General features: G+C 37.4%; 1 protein-coding gene across 1 annotated transcript in view; it reads right to left on the bottom strand.

Annotated features, from left to right (window-relative positions):
- Positions 1-20,000, bottom strand: part of TMEM132E (transmembrane protein 132E) — a 1,376,533-nt gene that overhangs the window by 1,353,445 nt on the left and 3,088 nt on the right. The window contains exon 2 of the mRNA XM_044054846.1: positions 581-1,484. Coding sequence (XP_043910781.1) covers positions 581-1,484 — 904 coding nt within the window. The remainder of the gene's footprint in view (positions 1-580; positions 1,485-20,000) is intronic.

The raw sequence follows: 20,000 nt of genomic DNA, 5'->3' as shown, positions 1-20,000 counted from the left end.
GCAGAGAAGAGAAGAATTTAACAACTCCAATGACTGATTGCAAATGCTGCTGCAGGATTTTGGCACACAAGTGCAGTACATGTCCTCTATAATTAGGGACAACCACAGAATACGTGGCTGTTCATACAATACCAATATCAATATAACACTGTACACTAGCTGTGGCTGGGATCTAAGATAAAGTAAATGATTTCTGATAGGGGATGCTGAGACAAAACAATTGTTATACAGACAGAGTGAATGGTCCCCAGGAAAAATTGAGGATCTAAAAGTCCAAATGTTCTATGGTACACTTTTCGGTCTGTTTGAAAGAAAACTACTTTACTGTTAGCTTGAGCATTTATATACGACAGGCACTCCAGTGGTGTACACAACAATAGCTAATGGCATGCAAATAGAGGATTTTACGTTCTCAAATGTATATAGCGTCTATTAATGGCAGTTTCGATGACTCTTGTACTTCAAACTCAAAAGCCTAAAAATAAATGAAATAATTTTAGCCACAAGAGTAGTACAAAAATGTTAGCTCAACATGGGTTGCATATTTCAGGAATTTAATTAAAAACACATACATACATACCTGAGAGTGAATGCATCAACTGATGAGTTTGGCAGCAGATACAGAAAGACAGTTAATATCTCCCCAGGCTTCAGAGGTTTGTCTTGCAAACGAATGAACAAACTGCGATCAAGTCTATGTTCCTGCATAAGCTGTGTTGGTGATGGATGATACAGTGTTACACTGCCTATACGCAACAGAGGATGCTGAGTTGGACCTTCCCCTCTGACAGACGCTCCACCTCTGCGTGCTGAAAAGTCTTCTACACATTCACCATTTGGAGATGGTGGCTGCAAAGTGTAGTAGAGTTCAACCTGAAAGTTCTCAGTCATCACGTCTAAGTTGTCTAGTATTTTTCTCCTTCCCAGTGGAGCTGCTGGTGAACTGAACCAGCCGAGTGGAAGTTCTACCTGAATAAGACACATGGCCAAGCTTCCCCTAAGCCGGCATGCACTTTTTATCTCTCGAATATCTCTAAAAGCATGGAGTCGAATGCAAGGCAGCTCATCCAGAACACCAAAGTCATCCCAGTCTCGGCCAGCTATGTAGAACAGTACCTGAACCAAGGGCTGGAGAGAGGAAATCCTTTGATGTATAATAAATGCCCTGACTTTCCAGTTGACAGTGAGCCGGTCGGGTATGTCCAAGGTGCTTGAGGGTTGAAGAAGTTCCTTAGGAAGGGTTGCCTCAGCAGTAAAAGGTCCAAAAGAAGCATTAACAATAGGTTGCTCCTTAGTCTGAAATACAACAAAATGTTGGGAATGTAGATGGGGGTTACTGCTGTTATGTTCTGGGCTGTGACTAGCATCCTTTAGGAAAAAGGCTAGTTGAGTATTCCATAAATGATATCTGACTGGTAGGTAGATGGATGGATTATTTGTCACCAGAGAGGGCTCTGAACTTGTGGGCAACACCTTGCTGAGTACTGAAAAAGAAATGAAATGTAAATATCAGTGCAGTTTAGCAGTATTGATTTATTTTACTATTACTGATTTCCAGTATATACAGCACATCATCTGCCATTTCTGTTCCTTTCATTCTGCATATACACCAGTTAAAGAAAGCATCTTGTATCAAACATCATTCCATGCAACAAGACTAATAAAGTGAGCAGAAATTGCAGATGCAAATTAAAGATGCATTACAAGTTTCAGGCTAAAACCTTAAAAGTGTGAAGATTCATTTGAATGTAAGAGCAATGCACAACACAGATGATGTATTTTCAGGATCAAGACTACTTCAGTGGTAAGTGGAAGCACCGGACATTCTGAAATACAAAAGTGGGGATATTCCTGAAACCCATCAGTCAGTATGTGGAACTGGTAGCTGTACTGGGGCTGTAATTCATGGAAAAAGCAGATGTCTGATTAGCCAGCTAACAGAGCCAACATACTGCTTCCTGTGGTGCCTTTTCAGACACAGAATGAATCTATGTTATTGGCAATCATACAGAGGATCATCATAAGTAAACATTCAAAAGCATGTTTTGCCAAAAAGAGTGGATGAACATGTTGCTTGTATCATGGCCAGGAATTGGGGTAGAGTGCAAACATCAGTGCCAGTAAGAAATTGTTTAAAAGTTGAATACAGGTATTCATGTACCAGCTTCCATCACTACATGTAGTACTTCTTGTAACAGAAAAAAAAGAATGAATACATCCTGTGATATGTTGCTTTTCAACTATCCTTCACATTGTCACCACAAACCATTCCGTTCAAATTCTCATGAAAGATGTTAGTTTTTCTTTAACCTGTTTTATACTAGACAAAACAATGCCTAATCACATGAAGAATCCATGAAGATATGTATATATAAAACATGGCAAAATAATTATAAGACGTATTATTGAATATGGATCATATTACTTTTGTATTTTCTAGAACTGATATTTCTAGGCAAGAAAATGTTCGGAAGTCACAAGGAAAATAAAAGGGCTGTAAAGTGTTTCACATGAAGTAAGACTGCTAAGGGTGAATTTATTTATTGTATACTACAGGCAAATAATAGAGCGATCATATCTACAGGTTTTAAATATTTAAAAAAATACAAAATGTCCACATGCAGGTAGAGACAACAGCCGAAAAATCCACAGTCTCTGTCACTTCAATTACGAATTCCAATTCCAGTAGGGTATAAAAAGTTATTTATTCAGCTAGCAAAAGTTAGGGCTTTCACCAAAAAGGCTTTCTCAAACTACAAAGCTGCCATTTAAAAACATCATTTAAATATGTAAAAAACAAAGCTGATAGGTGCAAAGTTAATTAATTAGATATGCTAAATACTGCATCATTGATTCATTTAAAATGGTATGCATTCATTATAACCTATACATACAAAGAGTCACAAACCACGCTAAAACATTTAAAATATACAATACCCTAAATATACAAATATATAATATATATATATATATATATATATATATATATATATATATATATATATATATAATAAATATAAATAAACATATAATAAATAAAACCAAAAATTTAGTGTCTAAAAAGTCTTCTCTTTTTTAGAAGTGGTTTCACTTGTGTTTTGTCATTTAGTCCAGGCTTCTTATCTGCTCTCAGCCTGACTATCCATCTGAGCTCAGTCTCTTGTAAGCGAGCATCTACATCCCCACCTCTAATATCTGATAGGACATGTTGCATGACACTAAAAACAAAATAATGTTCAGCACCCATACTTTTAACATGTTTTGCAAGTGCATTATGTTCGGACCCAATTCTAATGCTATAAACATGTTCCCTGATGCGCTCCCTAAGCTGTCTGCACGTCTTGCCTAGATAGAAAGATGTGCATGAGACGCACCAGGCTAAGTACACCACATTCGTAGTTGTACAGAATGTGTTGGTCCTAAATTCATAAACTATCCCAGTAATCGGGTGTGTAAAGGTCAAATCTAAATCCACATACTTGCATTGATTGCATTTACCACAGGGCTGAGTGTTAAAACTACCATTCCTTATATTCAATGTCCTACGAACCGATCTGTCACAGAGTTTATTCTTAATATTTTGTTTGTTCTTATATGTAAAACTCGGATCCTGCCCCACCACACCGGATAACTCTTCATCCAACTTCAAGACGTCCCAATGTTTCCTCACTACCCCTCTAATGATACTAACATCCCTAGTAAAATACATAGGGATCCTAAGGGGTTCTATTTTACCAATATAATCAACAGGTTTAACACCCTTCCAATCAGAAAAATAGGGTTTAGCCGAGCCTTCTCTTAGAGAGTTAACTAACTCTATATTCCTCTCCACATCCCTAGTGGCGTACTGTCTTTCCAAAAGCCTACTTTTAAGGGCAGACACCTCCAAAGAACAATCTGTAGTATTAGGGTTTAAACGCGAAGCCCTCAGACTGCCCTTTCATTATGTTTTCAAAAACATATCTTGGATGCATGCTCCGCCGATGTAATAGAGTGTTCCTAAAACATGGCTTTCTATGTATGGAAGTATTTAACAGGCCATTAGCAAGTCTAGTAATACTAACATCCAAGAATTATATACTTGACTTAGAATAATTCACTGTGAACTTAAAAAAATCTGTAAGGCCATTAAGCTCTTCCACAAACCGGATCAGAGATGCCTCACTACCTTTCCATATTAGGAAGAGGTCATCTACAAATCTTCTATAATAGCCTACATTCTCACTGAAACCAGCCATAGGAAACAGTGATTCCACTTCCCAGTCAGCCATAACCAAATTGGCGTAGCTATTGGCACAGGATGTGCCCATAGCTACGCCATCCTTTTGCACAAAAATTTTGTCATCAAAGACAAAAACATTATTTTCCAGGACAATCTACATAAACAGGGCAATAATGTCTATAAATTCTTTGTCAAAATCAGAATTCCTCTTTATATAGCGTTGTAGCCTCAGCACACCTTCAGTATTGGGAATAACTGTAAATAGACTTACCACATCTAGTGTCACAAGTATGTAAAACTCCTTATCATCCAAAGTGGCCATGTATTCATAAAGGTCAATTAAGAATTGTTTGCTATCCCTTAATGTATACATATTGGAATCAACCAAAGGCCTAAGGTAAAATTCCAATAAAATGGAGAAGGGTTCAGTCAGCCATCCCTGTCCTGTGACAATAGGTTGCAGTGGAGGATCAATCAAGGACTTATGAACCTTAGGCAGTCCTTTTATTTCTGGTATGCGTGGATTACTAACTTTTAAATACCTTAACAATGTATCAGGTAAAAGCTGATTCTGATACAAATCCTCAAGTGTATCATAGACTTGGAAAACTTTAATTCCTACTTCATTAAGACTAATAATGTTATAAAAGTCAGTATTACTAAGCATTAAATTCATATTGCATACATACTTGTCCGTATCCATAACCACTATCGGTCCCCCCTTGTCTGCCGGTCTAATAATTATTGACTCCTCATTCCTAAGATCATTCAATGCCTTCCTTTGCAGGTACGATAAGTTATATGTGGAACTGGTAGCTGTACTGGGGCTGTAATTCATGGAAAAAGCAGATGTCTGATTAGCCAGCTAACAGAGCCAACATACTGCTTCCTGTGGTGCCTTTTCAGACACAGAATGAATCTATGTTATTGGCAATCATACAGAGGATCATAAGTAAACATTCAGAAGCATGTTTTGCCAAAAAGAGTGGATGAACATGTTGCTTGTATCATGGCCAGGAATTGGGGTAGAGTGCAAACATCAGTGCCAGTAAGAAATTGTTTAAAAGTTGATAAATACAGGTATTCATGTACCAGCTTCCATCACTACATGTAGTACTTCTTGTAACAGAAAAAAAAGAATGAATACATCCTGTGATATGTTGCTTTTCAACTATCCTTCACATTGTCACCACAAACCATTCCGTTCAAATTCTCATGAAAGATGTTAGTTTTTCTTTAACCTGTTTTATACTAGACAAAACAATGCCTAATCACATGAAGAATCCATGAAGATATGTATATATAAAACATGGCAAAATAATTATAAGACGTATTATTGAATATGGATCATATTACTTTTGTATTTTCTAGAACTGATATTTCTAGGCAAGAAAATGTTCGGAAGTCACAAGGAAAATAAAAGGGCTGTAAAGTGTTTCACATGAAGTAAGACTGCTAAAGGTGACTTTATTTATTGTATACTACAGGCAAATAATAGAGCGATCATATCTACAGGTTTTAAATATTTAAAAAAATACAACTGTGTAGTATAATGAGGATTGACATTACACATTGTGATTTAGATACAATAAGTAATTGGTATAGTTGGGCAATAAGGTTACAAAACTGGATTTCCAATTTATAGCAGGAAGGAAACTTCAGAATTAGAATGGGTGATAGTACAGAAGCTTTCAAAAGCAAAATTGATACGTGGTGTGTGGAAATGTATACCAGTCTTTACCTTTTTGTAAAGAGACCATTAATGCTCTCTGCTGAGGTGAAGACTGTTCTTTAAACATTGAACAATGAACATTTATTAATCCATCTATCCTGCCATGCATTCATCAATTCAATTTCCAAACCACTTGCCTTTGTATGAGGTGTAGTTATAACACATACAGAGCAAGGCATACCAGACTTGTGTATCCCCAGCTAAAGTTACCAGCTCATCCTGGTGGGTCCCTTTATTTAAACAAGCCAACACAGAAATGTAATCTCACTACTATATACTCTGATTGTGATTCTTAGAGTTGTGTTGTCAGGAGCTATGTGTCCAGATAAGGTTGCCATTTCAAATTGTTTTATAGAAGGCACCAAACAAACAACAAAGGATCAAAAGTCTGCATTTAGTCATATTAAAACATTGAATTGCACTTTCATTTTTGTCTCACTTTATATAAGCTAATTCGATCTATTCTGGAACTATATATCAAGATTAAACAGACACAGGCATCAACATTCCTGGATGAAATCAGATTTGTAAATCTATATTTCTGTAAAGCTAATATGTAGCTTATGCATTTAACAAGCAGTAGAAGAAAAGCATCCTGAATTTTGTAGGCAGATCTATGCATTACAGACAGGTATTCTTTACAGAAGATTTATGAGTGTTATATACTTGGCATTTCTTGGACAGTGCCTATCCATGCTGCACTCGGCGCTCCCAACAATGATAGTAAAGTGGGAATTTCAGTGAGATAAAGCTGGTATTTCCAATCTGCTGCTTTCTATATGTGCCATCAAGAGGGAAGGTGTTTGTGATGTTATAAAGCAAGATTAATGTGGGGGTGCACTGATATGGGACATATCTGAGATGCTATGAAGATGACTGATAAGTGCCCAGATGTGAGGCATATCACAGATGCCATAAAGATGACTGAGGGGTGCCCCGATGGAGGCATACCTGAGATGCTATGAAGATGACTGAGGATTGCCCTGATGTGGGGTATATCTGAGATGCTGTGAATTAAAACAACTGAGGGGTGCTCTGCCAGGGGAATATCTGAGGTACTGTGAAGAAGGTTTGATGTACAAGGTAGATATCCACCAGGATATCATTTAATAAATACTTTTTACTTCAAGCAATACAAAGTTGCTGGTGTTTGGATATAAGGTTTACATCACTTGGATACAAGTGCAAAGAAAGGAAATTTTGTCAGGTACATTTGCTGTACTTGGTCTGTTTTTCTGCAGCTATTCCAGGCCTTTTGGTATCCACCAGGATATCACCAAAATGAAGTCAGAAGCTTATGTCTAAATTCTAAAAGAAGGTTTGAGATGGATAACAGGGCAGAAGAGCCCTCTCATGTAGCTTTACATTTCATACTCGATTAGTAATGAAAATCCTTGTGCCAGCTATTCCTTTTCTTTACGACTGAAATTAATCTGAAGTGGTAAGATATTCTTTAACCTCTATTTCATCTACTACTGCAGGATTTCTTCTCGTCTGATTGTTTTCTAAGTTCTATCATATTTTTCCTAATATGTACCTTATGTTCTTTTTATATAGACTGATTCATTAAACTATCAACCCATCCTTCCTAGCTCTAGCAATATCCTACTGATCTCTGTAAATGTTTAGTTACACCACTGATGACTTTTAGTCACTTCACTTACTTAATTCACTAGACACAATAAATATAGTAACACTGAATATTGCATTAGTTTAGTTGCATTTTGTAAGACCAAAACTGATTATTAGAGACAGAGCAAGCATTCTGATAAAAAACAAAAAGCAAAAAAATGCTGTATAATCAGCAAATGACAAAACAGGACAATGTCTGCCCCTGACTAAACATTAGAGAACAACATTCATCATAACTGCACACCACAGAGGGGAGAGGACTGGCTGTAATGTCACAATTTGTTAAACTCCTGTGGTCACATAAATTCATTACCATCATGTTATGTAAAAATAGCAAAAGAATGGTCTCAAGCCACCAGCAGATGGCTTGAAAAATGTGGATAGGAATGCAGCTGCTTCAATTCATTATTTCAGCTCTCAAAGCATTAACATGTAAAGTAAGCATGCTGAATTATACATAGAGGAACACAGGCATACATCCAGTTGGTGCCACTGCACATGCTCTCCTAAGTGCTCTTCAGGGAAGCAGACAGTGTTATAGAAGGCATGCCCAGTGATGGTGCTCTCCCCGATGTATTGGGAAAGTGGATGTCTCTTCCAAACGATACAGCAATATATCAAGGAACTTCCTAAGTATTCTACAGGCTGATACCAGGGACATACCCAATGTGTCACTTGTTGTCTATGGAAGATCCCTGTATCTATCCTGGTAAGCACTACACATATCTTGGTATCTACAGATACAGGATGTCCTGACATTCCTCCAGTTCCAGTCTGTAGGCCATACAGGGCAAGCAACAATAGAAAACTAGAGAAAACTATATAGCAATTAAGACAGGAAATGTCACTGTTAGAAAAGTATCGAAGAAGGAACAGATCAACAAAAATACTTAGAAAGATTGGCATGATAAAAGCAATGTGCAGTATTAGAAAAGATCAGGGTCTATCATTCAAATAAACTAAAAATCTCAGCACAGGCAGAAAAACTTAGAAGATATGCAGATAAATATAAAAGAAAAGCAGAAAATAATCAATTTATTAACTACCCAAAAAGTTTTATAGAGAACTGGGAAACAAGGTAAAAGTAATTGAAAGACCACCCCCCTCAAAAAAAAAAAGAAGAAGAAGAAGAAATAGATATATATTTTGGAGAAGTATTTATGAAGATCCTGCAGAACATAACAAAGATGCTAAATGGATAGAAGAAGTAAAAGAAACAATAAGAAGTTTAAAGGTACAGGATATGAAATGGGATGAAGTAACCGCCAGACAGATTGAAACAAAGTTAAGAAAACCCTCTAGTTGGAAAAACCTAGGCCCAGATGCAGTATCTAACTTCTGGTTAAAAGTATTAACACCTTTACATGAAGATTTAGCCATGAGTAAGAACTATTTATATGCACACCCCAAAAAGACACCAACCTGGCTAACAGCAGGAAAAACAATTCTCCTACTTAACAGCGAACCGGCAAGTTACCCTAAAAATTACAGACCAATAACTTGCCTTCCGATGACATATAAACTATACACTGGAATTGATGCTGATAGAGTTTACACTCATTTAGAAGAAAACTCAATTATGGCAATAGAACAAAAGGCAATAAAAAAGTCATATGGAACAAAGGATCACTTGTTGTTAAATAATGTCATAGTGGAGAACTGCAAAAAGGGGAAGAATCTAAACATGGCATGGATTGACTACAAAAAAGCATTTGATAGTATTCCATATTCATGGATAAAAGAATGCTTAAAAATTTATAAGATACAGCCTACACTGATTGATTACATTACAGCAACCATGAAACAGTGGCAGACCACTTTGCAATTAAACCATGATAACGGACAAATTATTATCCCAGGGATAAAAATTCAAAGGGAAATATTCCAGGGTGACTCTGTCACCGCTGCTATTGTGTCTTGTCCTTAACCCATTAAGCTGTCTACTTAACAGCTTAAACCATGGCTATAATTTGGCTCCTAGAAAATAACAAAATGTTAAGACATCTCCTCTTCTCTTTGTCAATGACTTAAAACTGGCACATCAGATGGGGAACTGAAAGCAAAACTGCAAGTAGTCGAAACTTTTTTAGATGATATAAGAAATTTTATTTGGTCTAATAAATGTGCAAAAGCAACCTTTAAAGCAGGAAAGCTGCAGCACCAAAAAACATCAGTTTGGGACAAGAATGTGATATAAAAGGACTTGTGCAAGCGGGAGTATATAAATATTTGGGAATTGACGAACAATAAAACATGAACAAATGCAAATAAAACTTAGTAAGGAACACTTTAGAAGACTTAAATTAATCCTGAGAAAAGCGTTGACATAAGAAACAAAATTTAAACTATAAACTAATTTGCTCTTCCTGTCCTAACTTACAGTTTTGGAGTGATTGACTGGTGGCAAAATGTGTTGGATAAATAAGACAGGAAAACAAGGATGCTTCATACTTGCCAAATGATGAATACAAATCAGTGCATACCAGGATCATATATTCCCTGTTTGGAAGGAGGGATGGGCCTCCTTGAAACTGATTACATGTATAGATCTGCAATCATGGGAATGCACACACATCTCCTAACCTCACAAGACCAAATGTAGTGAAAGTTTTGAAACATGAGGAGAATAAATCTAAGATGACTTCTCTGCTTAACTTAGCAGAAGCATATTGTGGTCAAGCAGGAATGGAATCAAACCAGACGTAGATAAAAATCAGGCAGCAACTGAATGTGCCAAAAAACAAAAGAAAGTATATAAGGCAAAGGACCAGATGAGAAGGCAAGAAATGTGGAAAAAGCATAAATGTAGTTACAAGTATAGAAAATTTTTTGAAGAACCTCATATTGATCAGGATCAAATGCATGAATAGTTAAGGAGAGTCAAATTCAAACCAAGCAATGAAAGGTTAATATTGGCAGTCCACGATAGTGGGCTATATACATTAGTTTACAAAGTCCATTGAACATGTGGGAGAAACAAACAAATACAGGTTTTATAAAACAGAATTGGAAACAGTCACACACCTCATTGCTGGTTGCGACATATTAATGCCAGAAGAACTGTATACTGAAATGCATAATAATCTGGCAAGACTGTTGCACTGGGGATAGAGCAAACATTATAGCACTGAAGTGGCTGAAAAACACTGGAAACACGAACCACAATGTATCACATAAAATGATGAAGTCTACATCACATAGAATCACCCATTACCAACAGTTCAAAAGACAGATGCTAGAAAACCAGATATAGTAGTCCATGAAAAGGAGACAAAAGTAACATTCATCAGTGGAATCTCCACACCCAGTGACTACAGTGTCTTATGCACAGAGGCACACAAAGTCATAAAATATCAGGATTTGCAAGCAGAAATGAGAGCAATGTGGAAGAAAGATACTCAGAGTTCCAACAGTAGTAGGAGAAACAGGAAATTATAAAAAATAATAGACAATCATATGCAGATATGTTACCAATACATGCAACCCCATATGAATTGTAGGAGGAGTCAATACTGGGAACATTGCGGGTGCTGCTAAGAGCACTTCCGGCTGACATCAAAGATTGAAACAATACTAATTTAATGAACTTTAATCGTACTTTGACTTAGAAATGGGGTCCATTCCTGTAATGGTATTAGAAACCCAAAAGATTTGGAGAAATTAAAAAAGGCAAGCGACACACATGCAAAGGCAATCCTGTACCTGTTGATCTTTTACTTGGTGAGTGGTAGCCCTCTTCTATTTCTACTTTTGCTAGTACATGCAGCAATGCTATGGACATTTTCTCTTTACACATAGCAGTGTTACTTCCTGCTGTTTCTTGAAAATTGAAGGTACTAACTCTTATAGTATTTAACTTTCTGGAACATCAGAATGCTAACTTTGACTGTAATAATGAGTTTTGGTCTCACACAATAAAAACTACGAATATTAATGCAATGTTCAGTGCTACTATACAATTTCTATGTCTAGTGAATTAAGTAACAAGTTTATTTCCTTACGGCCATGTTCATGAATCTAATGAATGCTTATTCCTACACTTCTGATAAATATATTAAGCAAGTTCAGTTGACACAGTAAACAAGCATCACATTACAAAAACTTCTCTAGTAATCTTTGCAATCACTGCAACCTCATAATTCTTTTTTCAAATGAGCAAAACTGTCAGTGTGTGTAGGAAATTTTTCAGCTATAGACATTCCCTACATAGCATTATCTTTGTGATGTTTATAAAATATAAACACAGTTTATATAGAGCTTATCACTGTTCCAGATGTTCATGTGTCCCTTGCTTTCCTCAAATGCATGCTACTGGAGCCGGCTTCTTAACCTTCTGGGTTCAAAGACAAAAGGACCAATGTGGATGACTGCACCCTGACACTGAACCAGATATTGCTCGCACACAAGTATGCTCTCAACATTTTTTGACAAACATACAGGTAATACAGTAATGACACAAGAAATCAGCACTGTAAATGCAAACTCTTAGACAGCATTGCATTTGTTTTACCACTAAAGATAATTTTTGTACAGTCTTGTAAAGCTCTGTTCTATTTTTCTAGTCTTCTACTCTCTAACATCAAATTTTAAACATTTTTTTAGTGGAATCGTCTCTAACAGTGATTGACACTGGATCCCTATTTATATTTATCATGTTGATGCAATCACTTTTGGCAACTACTGCAACTTCAATGGACATATTATGGAGGAATAGTAACCACAAATTTTGAAACACCATTATAGTAGAGACACTCTATAATGTGAAAATTCTATGTGCAGTTATTACTATCTCAGTTTTTGTAATTAACAGTTATAGTTAGCCAGGAAGGATTCATACTGAGTCATTGAAGGTAATTTCATCGATTGGGAAAACTAACTTCAGCAAACAACTCAGCAATTTTGTTTTTGCAAGGATCAAGACGCCCTTCACATCCCCATCCCACGTAGTGAACACCACCTGAACCTGGAATTTTGTCAACCAATTTACAGATTGCACAACAGTGGAGGAAAAAGCAAACTCCACCGTTGGTGAAAGCAATTTTGGCAAACAGCACTCGCTTTTTTTAGCATTCACTGAAATTACTTTCAATGTCATGATGTGCTCCTAACAGGTACATACAAAAAATTCAAGCTCCCCATGTTAATAAAAATGGAGGACATCTGTCACCTCTCTTTCTTCCTAAAATGCATCAAAGTAAATAATTGATCTGTCTGATATGCAAGCTTGCAAAACATGAAAGCCTTGCTAGGGTATAGTACTCCTAACTATGAAAGATAAGCTACCCACAATCAACTCTGCTTTCTGAACTTCCTTGTGTGACATCTTTTGAATGCAATGCATTTAAGGCCTCATGGAGAATTTGAACTTCACCATCCTCACCAGTTTTAAAATCTGATTAAGAAAAATACTTATTACAAACTACCCATCAAACCCAAATATTTAACAATCACTCCTGCTTTCTTCTGACATAATCAACATTTTGAATTTTTTTCACAATTTGTTAACCAGGTAAGTGAGTTGTGTCTCATGTAAACTCGGAACCTCCTCAACCATAGTCTAGGCCATGAGGACAAGGGATACCCCACAGAGAATGGATCACAGCCACTCTGTCAACTAGCCATTTGGTCAACAGAATTTAGTGTGTGTGGAAATTTAGTTGAGCAGATATTTGGTCGAAAGTGTGCAGTTTTAAAAAGTGAAACACTGGTTGTGGAAGGCAAATGTTGTGTTTTTGATTGTAATACTGAAGGTTTCAACATTAGGGAGTGTGTGTGTTTGCAGGTTACAGTTATAAGAAGGGGCTAGGGTAGGGGATCAATTTAATATTCTGAGTGAGTGGTTGTTTTGTGAGGAGGGTGCAAGTTAAGTGCATTTGTGAGTGTTTCTAGGTTATGGCTATTCTAAGGGCTACATTATTGAATAGATTTAGTGTTGTGCATAGCTAATCTTGTTTGTAGTATTTCGGTGTGTGTGTCTTTGAGTGAATGGTAAGAGAGTGTGTGTGTGTGTGTGCGTTTGTGCGTGTGTGCGTGTGTGTGTGTGTGTGTGTGTGTGTGTGTGTGTGTGTGTGTGTGTGTGTGTGTGTGTGTCAGTGGGTTAGGATAAGACTAAGGGATAGATTCGATCAGTGCTTCTGAATCTCTCCTTGGTGAGGGACCAGTTCTTTTTTTATTTTAGATCTGTCATGGACTGCTTCCTCTGTAAAAAAAAAAAAAAAAAAAACACAGCTCATCATGGTAGTTAGGGACACACAGTCAGGAAACCACACCACCTGGATGACTTTCTTTTTGTGTTTTCAAAACATGTCTTAAGCTGAAAAGCAAGACTGGCTGAAATTACACTTAAATAAATTAATCAAACCAAGTCCTCCAGAGGCCATGGGATTCTAGATGCCCTGATGTTTATTAAAGAGCTTTTTTCCAATGTTCTAATCCAGTCATGGCCTTAACAAAAATCTTGACTAAGAATTTTTTTTTCAGAAAAGAAATAATGTGCCACGAAGAATCAAGGAATGATCAAACCTTATGTATAGATACACAAATAATTGGTAAAAACGTAATTTAAAAACACGTTTAGCACTTTCATCAAATATATTGAATTGACTATCAGAATCCATGGGTTCTGACGAAGTTCATTCACTATACTGCATGAAACTCTAATAAATGCATAAACAATAGAAAAAAATAATATTTCATCTCACTACTGTCAGAACCATAAAAGGCAACAGCCCACTGTAACCCCCAAGTGCCCTCTCTACCACTTAACTAAAGAATCTGCTCTGGATGGTTGCTAAAATAGGATTTATATTGCATTTTATGGAGGATATGACATTTGAACCTCAAATGGCTGTACTATTTAGTGGCTTCAGTACCTTATTTGCCAGGAAAAAATACACAAAACATGTTCTGGAAGCCCTTAGCTTCCCCAGTCAATCCACCACTGAAAAGAATGCTAATAATGATAGTAAAAAGCATACCTCATGCTTCTATAGCAGTCTAAGAGGACAGATCTAGAGAAAGAGGTCCTAGATATGGAAAATGCATCTAATCTCTAATGCTTGTTGAGAATGTATACTGAGATCCAAGTGGGGGCCTCCAGTATGGATCTGTAGTCAATGCCTTTGAAGACGGTAGTAGAGGATGAGACTGCTCTGGTGGAATGGACCTTCACTTTGGATAGTGGAGTCTTACCATGGAAAGTATAACAGAAGGAGATGGACTTAGAAATCTTATTGAAGATCGGGCTTCCAATCCTACTGTCTTGGAAGAAAACAAAGGTAATCAACCTTTCTGAATGGTTTATTTTTTTCCAGATAAAAATCTAATCTGCTTATGCACATCTCTCATCTCTTTTCTGTGGATTAAGGAAAAAGGTTGGTGATAGAAAAGGAGACCCCATATTTATGCAATGTAAAGAAAAAAGGGATTGCCATAAGAGCTTGCAGCTCAGAAACTCTTCTAGCAGAAGTAAGTATAACCAGTAGAACCATTTTCCAGGTGATGAATTTTAGTGAAGCTGCAGGTTCAAATAGAGTTAATGTAATTTTTTTCAGAACAAAGTTCAGATCTCAGAGAGGAGGAAAAGCCTTCCTTGGAAAGTGGTTGTGAAGGATACCTTTCAATAAATTGCCTGAACTCAACTCTGGAGAGCAAATGTGGATTTAAAGGCAGGCAAGAAGAGATTTCAGATAGGTGGGTTTTGTTGAAGGAGTAGGCCGGACCACTTTTGAGCAGCTTGCACATGGATACTCAATAAATAGGGGTCATCATTCTTCTTGTGATACCATATGGAAAATCTGGAGGATGTAGGATTTTCTAGTAGTAGGCATCATCACATCCTGGTGTACATGCAACAAGTCCGCTGAAATATGGCATTTGAGTGGAATTAAGATTCTATCACCCAGAGAGTCAGACTGACAGCCAGAAGGTTAGGATGAATCCGATAGCCTTTAAGTCCACTTTTGGGGTAACTTGAAGTGATTGCTTCCAGCCAGATAGATTAGAAGAGGGAGCCAATGCCCCCTGGGAAAAAATGGAGTCACTATCATGATTTTGGGTAAGTCCTGCTATATTTTAGAAGAACCTTTCTGATCAGAGAGAATGGGGAAGGTGAAGAGAAACTTTGTCCCATAGCTGAAGTACATGACATCAGTCCTCCAAGCCTGGTGACAATGGGTCCCAATGCAGAACAGTCTAAGTTGTCTATTCTGGTTGAAGGCAATCAGATCTCTCTGAAATATTGCCCATTTGTGCATGAAGATATATTTGTGCAACATCTTTTCATGTGGGTCTTATCTTGATCTGCTGAGGTTGTCTGCAAGAACATTGCACTCTGAAGGTATGTAAACTGCCAGCAGGGACAGGTTTCTTTATATGGCTATGTCGTATGCCACCATAGCTAGCCAGACTTGATGTCTCCTTGTTTGTTGATGTACCACATGACCAAAGTGTTGTCTGTGAACATCTTGATGAAGTCTGGGCCCCACAAGTGAGACAGCTTGAGGGTTGGAATGACAGCTTTCATTTTCTTCACATTGGGACATCTGGGTGACCACTATCACTGAAATGTAGCTAAATCAGTCCATATCTCAAAGGCTAGGACAGAGGAGTCTGTGTGTAGATCCTGAGTGGAAGTGGCTGCTAGGAAAAGAATATCTGCATTGAGTTTTACATGGGATATGCACAAACGCAGCTTCTGTTTTAAAACCAGCAAGAGAGGGATTTGGAAGTTTGGGGATGGGGTGATAATGTTCATACCAAAGGGACTTCAAGTCCCAATTCATCTTTCTCATGTGCAATCTGTTATGAAGCAATATGGAATTATGGCTGACATATACCCTAATGTTTCTTAGAATCTTTCTTGTTGAGGTCACAGACAGGGGAAGCAAGGACTGGAAGTAAGTTGTGAGGGAGAAATCTTTCTCATGAAGGAGGAAGGATGACATTGCCTGAGTAATCTGTCTGCAACCTAAGATGACTAAGTCCGTGGGGTTTATCAGGGAAAACTTTCTCATGTTGAGAGGGAATCCCAGTCTTTCCAGAAGAGACAGTGAATCGAGATGTAACATCAGGGCTTCCATAGAGGTCATCTAGCTTGGGGAAAAATCTGTATCCTCTGGGTTCTGCAGAAGGTGACAGCTAGAGCAAGGCACTTTGTGAAGAAATTGGGAGCAGTAGACATGCCGAAAAGTAAAGCTGAGAACTGAGTGTGTGATGAAGAGCATCAAAACCTGAGAATTATCCAGCAGGAAGGGTGAATAGGGATGTACAGGTTCAAAGCCTTCAAATCTAAGGTGACCAGAAAAACCTGAGGAAGAATAAGAGGGAGCAGGGTATGGAGAGAGAACATCTTGAAAGACATAGCGTCCAGAAAAGTATTGAGATAAATCAAATCTAGGATTGGGCATCTGTGCTCTGTTTTTCCTATGGACAAGTAATAGTCTTGAGACAAAACATTTTCCCTGGGTCTAAGGAGAAAATTGTTTCATTATTTACTGGAAGAGCAGTTACTAAACCAAGAAGGAATAAAGTAAGATTGATTTGAAGGAGTACGGGATACCTCTTGGAGCTGGGAGCTCTTTCCAAGCCATTTTGCAGCTGTTTTGTGTGATGGATAAGATCCACTTGTCTTAAGTAATGCAATCTCAGGCTGGGAGGGATAGATTGAGCATTTCAGAAAGATGAATGTGTGGACCAAAGTGGGAGTAGGCAGAAGATAGACAGACGCAAATTTGTCAGGAAATAAGGTTTTCCCTGGCTTGGAATCCTGCTGAAGTTTCTCTTGAAATCTATTCTTACTTTACTCACCATTTGAAGAGGATTATGTTCTCTATAATCAAAGGTATTGGATTTTGAAAGACAGTTCCTTTGGTATCTAGGGATTTAGGTAAGAAAAATCTGTTTCACATCTTACATGACTTTTCCTTTTTCCTGCACTGTTTTAAAATGTCCAGCAGCAGAAGGATCAAAAATGAGGTCCCTATAAAGAGAAGAGTTCAGATGTTTGGCATTAATATACTCTTTTAAGGACAGAAGGCAAAGCCAAGCAAACCTATACATGGTTGAATTAGTGGCTGCAGCTCTAGAGAAAGCCTCTTCAACATCAAAACTGCATTTAATGAAAAGTCTGGTTACTTTGGGGACATTACTGAGCATAAAAACAAGGTTGAATTTATGTTCAGAATCCTCAAATTAGCCAGGGACTTCAGGTTTCCTAAAATGGATAATAAATATTTAGTATTCTGTGTCTGAAGGATAACAGCTTTAAATCCCAGGGTAGCAGAGGTATAGACTTTTTTGCTATACCTGTCCATGGCCCTGCTGTCCCTGCCAGGTGGCAGTACACTGGATGCAGGGATGCACATGGTAGGTCTATCCATAGATAGACAAAAATTGAGGGGGTCTGCTACTGGATTTTTTTTTTACAGGAATTTCATGTCCATGGGCACCTTGTTGAACCTGTTTTGTTTCTTAGGAGCAGGTGGCTGTGAATCTGGAATAGGCGAAGTGGAAGCAAATGCATCCAAAAAGTCTTCCAGGACAGGAGGCAATACTCAAAGCTTGGGAGTCCCTACTTGCAATAATTGATAGTATATACTTATGTGCATGTGTATATACATGTGTATATTTATTTATATATATATATATATATATATATATATATATATATATATATATATATATATATATTTATATATATATATATATATATATATATATGCACACACACATTCAAACACGAATATATGGGTCTCCTTTGCTTTATGGAAATTTCACATTACTGAAACCCAAATCACAGAGCTCACAAAACCGAAAGTGCAGTACAGTGAAACATATCTTTACTGAAGCAGACGTCAGCGGACAACGATCACCACCACTTCCGGAATCTTATACAACAACAGGTGAAGTGTTTTTCTTTTATTGCAATCTACACCCCTCTACTTTGAATCCTACTCACTCACATGTAGATACTATTGTCTTTCTCTACTCACATATACTGCTAAGTGACTTTCTTCTTCTACTCTGACTTTCATACTTCTGATTCCATTTATGCTGTTACTTAAAAGAAATGATGTCTTTTCTATGCATTATTGGAATGTCATCTCTGCCAGTTGTCTTATTATTTCTATTATGTGTACATTTTTATATATCAACAATTGATCTAACTAATTGTACATAATACTGCATCTGTTTTATTCATGTATCTACAATGTTTTATTTTGTTAATTGTATGTAATAAAGTAAAGCTTTTCTCCCCAGGCCTCCACTGAAAATGGACTCCTCCAGGTCTAGTGGACTTTCCTAATCAACAAATACAATAAATAAATATTGTTTAATGTATTACCTGGTATGGATGTTGTACACCACTCAGAGCTTCTTGATGTAGATCGTGGTACAGTGAGGATAAGGAAATTTACCCTTTTCCCCACTACAGTGCAATCTTGGAATTGGTATATATAATATGATGGGGTTGGGGGAGGGTGCACGGGGTCTTGCCCCCCTTCAAAATGTGTATGAAGGTTACATTTCTTTATTTATGCCTTTCGATGAGGAGTACTTTGGTAGAGTGATGTTTCGTTGTACTGCACTTTCGGTTTTGTGGTCTTCACAATTTGGGTTTTGGTGATGTGAGATTTCGTAAAGCAAAGTAGAACCATATATACAGGGGTCTACTTTGAAACAACTAAAACAAATAACATCTAATTTCATAACACTGAGACCAGAACATCAAATTTCATAACATCTAACACAACAAATCACAAGAAATTAACATACCCTCCACATATAATGAACCAAACTACCAAACACACTTTTTACTATGTTTCTGCAGAGGGGCAGGCCCCCTACACCCCCCCCCATTTGGGGCCCCCCCATAAATTGCATATACCAATTACAAAAAAGCACTACAGTGCGAAAAAGTAAATTTCCTAAGTCCACTGCATCAAGCCCCCATGCAGAAACGTAGCAAAAAGTGTGTTTGGTAGTTTGGTGTCATTATATGTCATTATATATGTAGGGGATGTTATTTATATGTGATTTGTACTGTTAGATGTTATGAAATTTGATGTTCTGGATTTTAGATGTTTTGAAGGGGACCCATATATATATATATATATATATATATATATATATATATATATATATATATATATATATATATGGTTCTACCTCAGTTAGTCGACACGCCAGAACATCGACATGGAAATCGCGAGCCCCAGAAGATCGACAGTTCAGAAGACCGACTCGACGGATGAAAGCACCAACGCCGAGGATGCTGACATGGGAAAAGGCTGTGTAAGTATGTGGTAGTGACGGACGTTAGGATGCGAGTAAGGTAAGTGTGGATATTGACGGTCTGTGGGGATAGGGGTGGGTTAAGTAAGTTAGGGTTAGGGAGCGGGTCAGGTAAGTGTG

The sequence above is a fragment of the Protopterus annectens genome, chromosome 13.part0 (assembly GCF_019279795.1).
Source record: "Protopterus annectens isolate FY-2018-M chromosome 13.part0, PAN1.0, whole genome shotgun sequence".
Classification (NCBI taxonomy): Eukaryota; Metazoa; Chordata; order Ceratodontiformes; family Protopteridae; genus Protopterus; species Protopterus annectens.
Note: the sequence above shows the minus strand (reverse complement) of the source record. Positions and strands in the feature narration are given on the sequence as shown.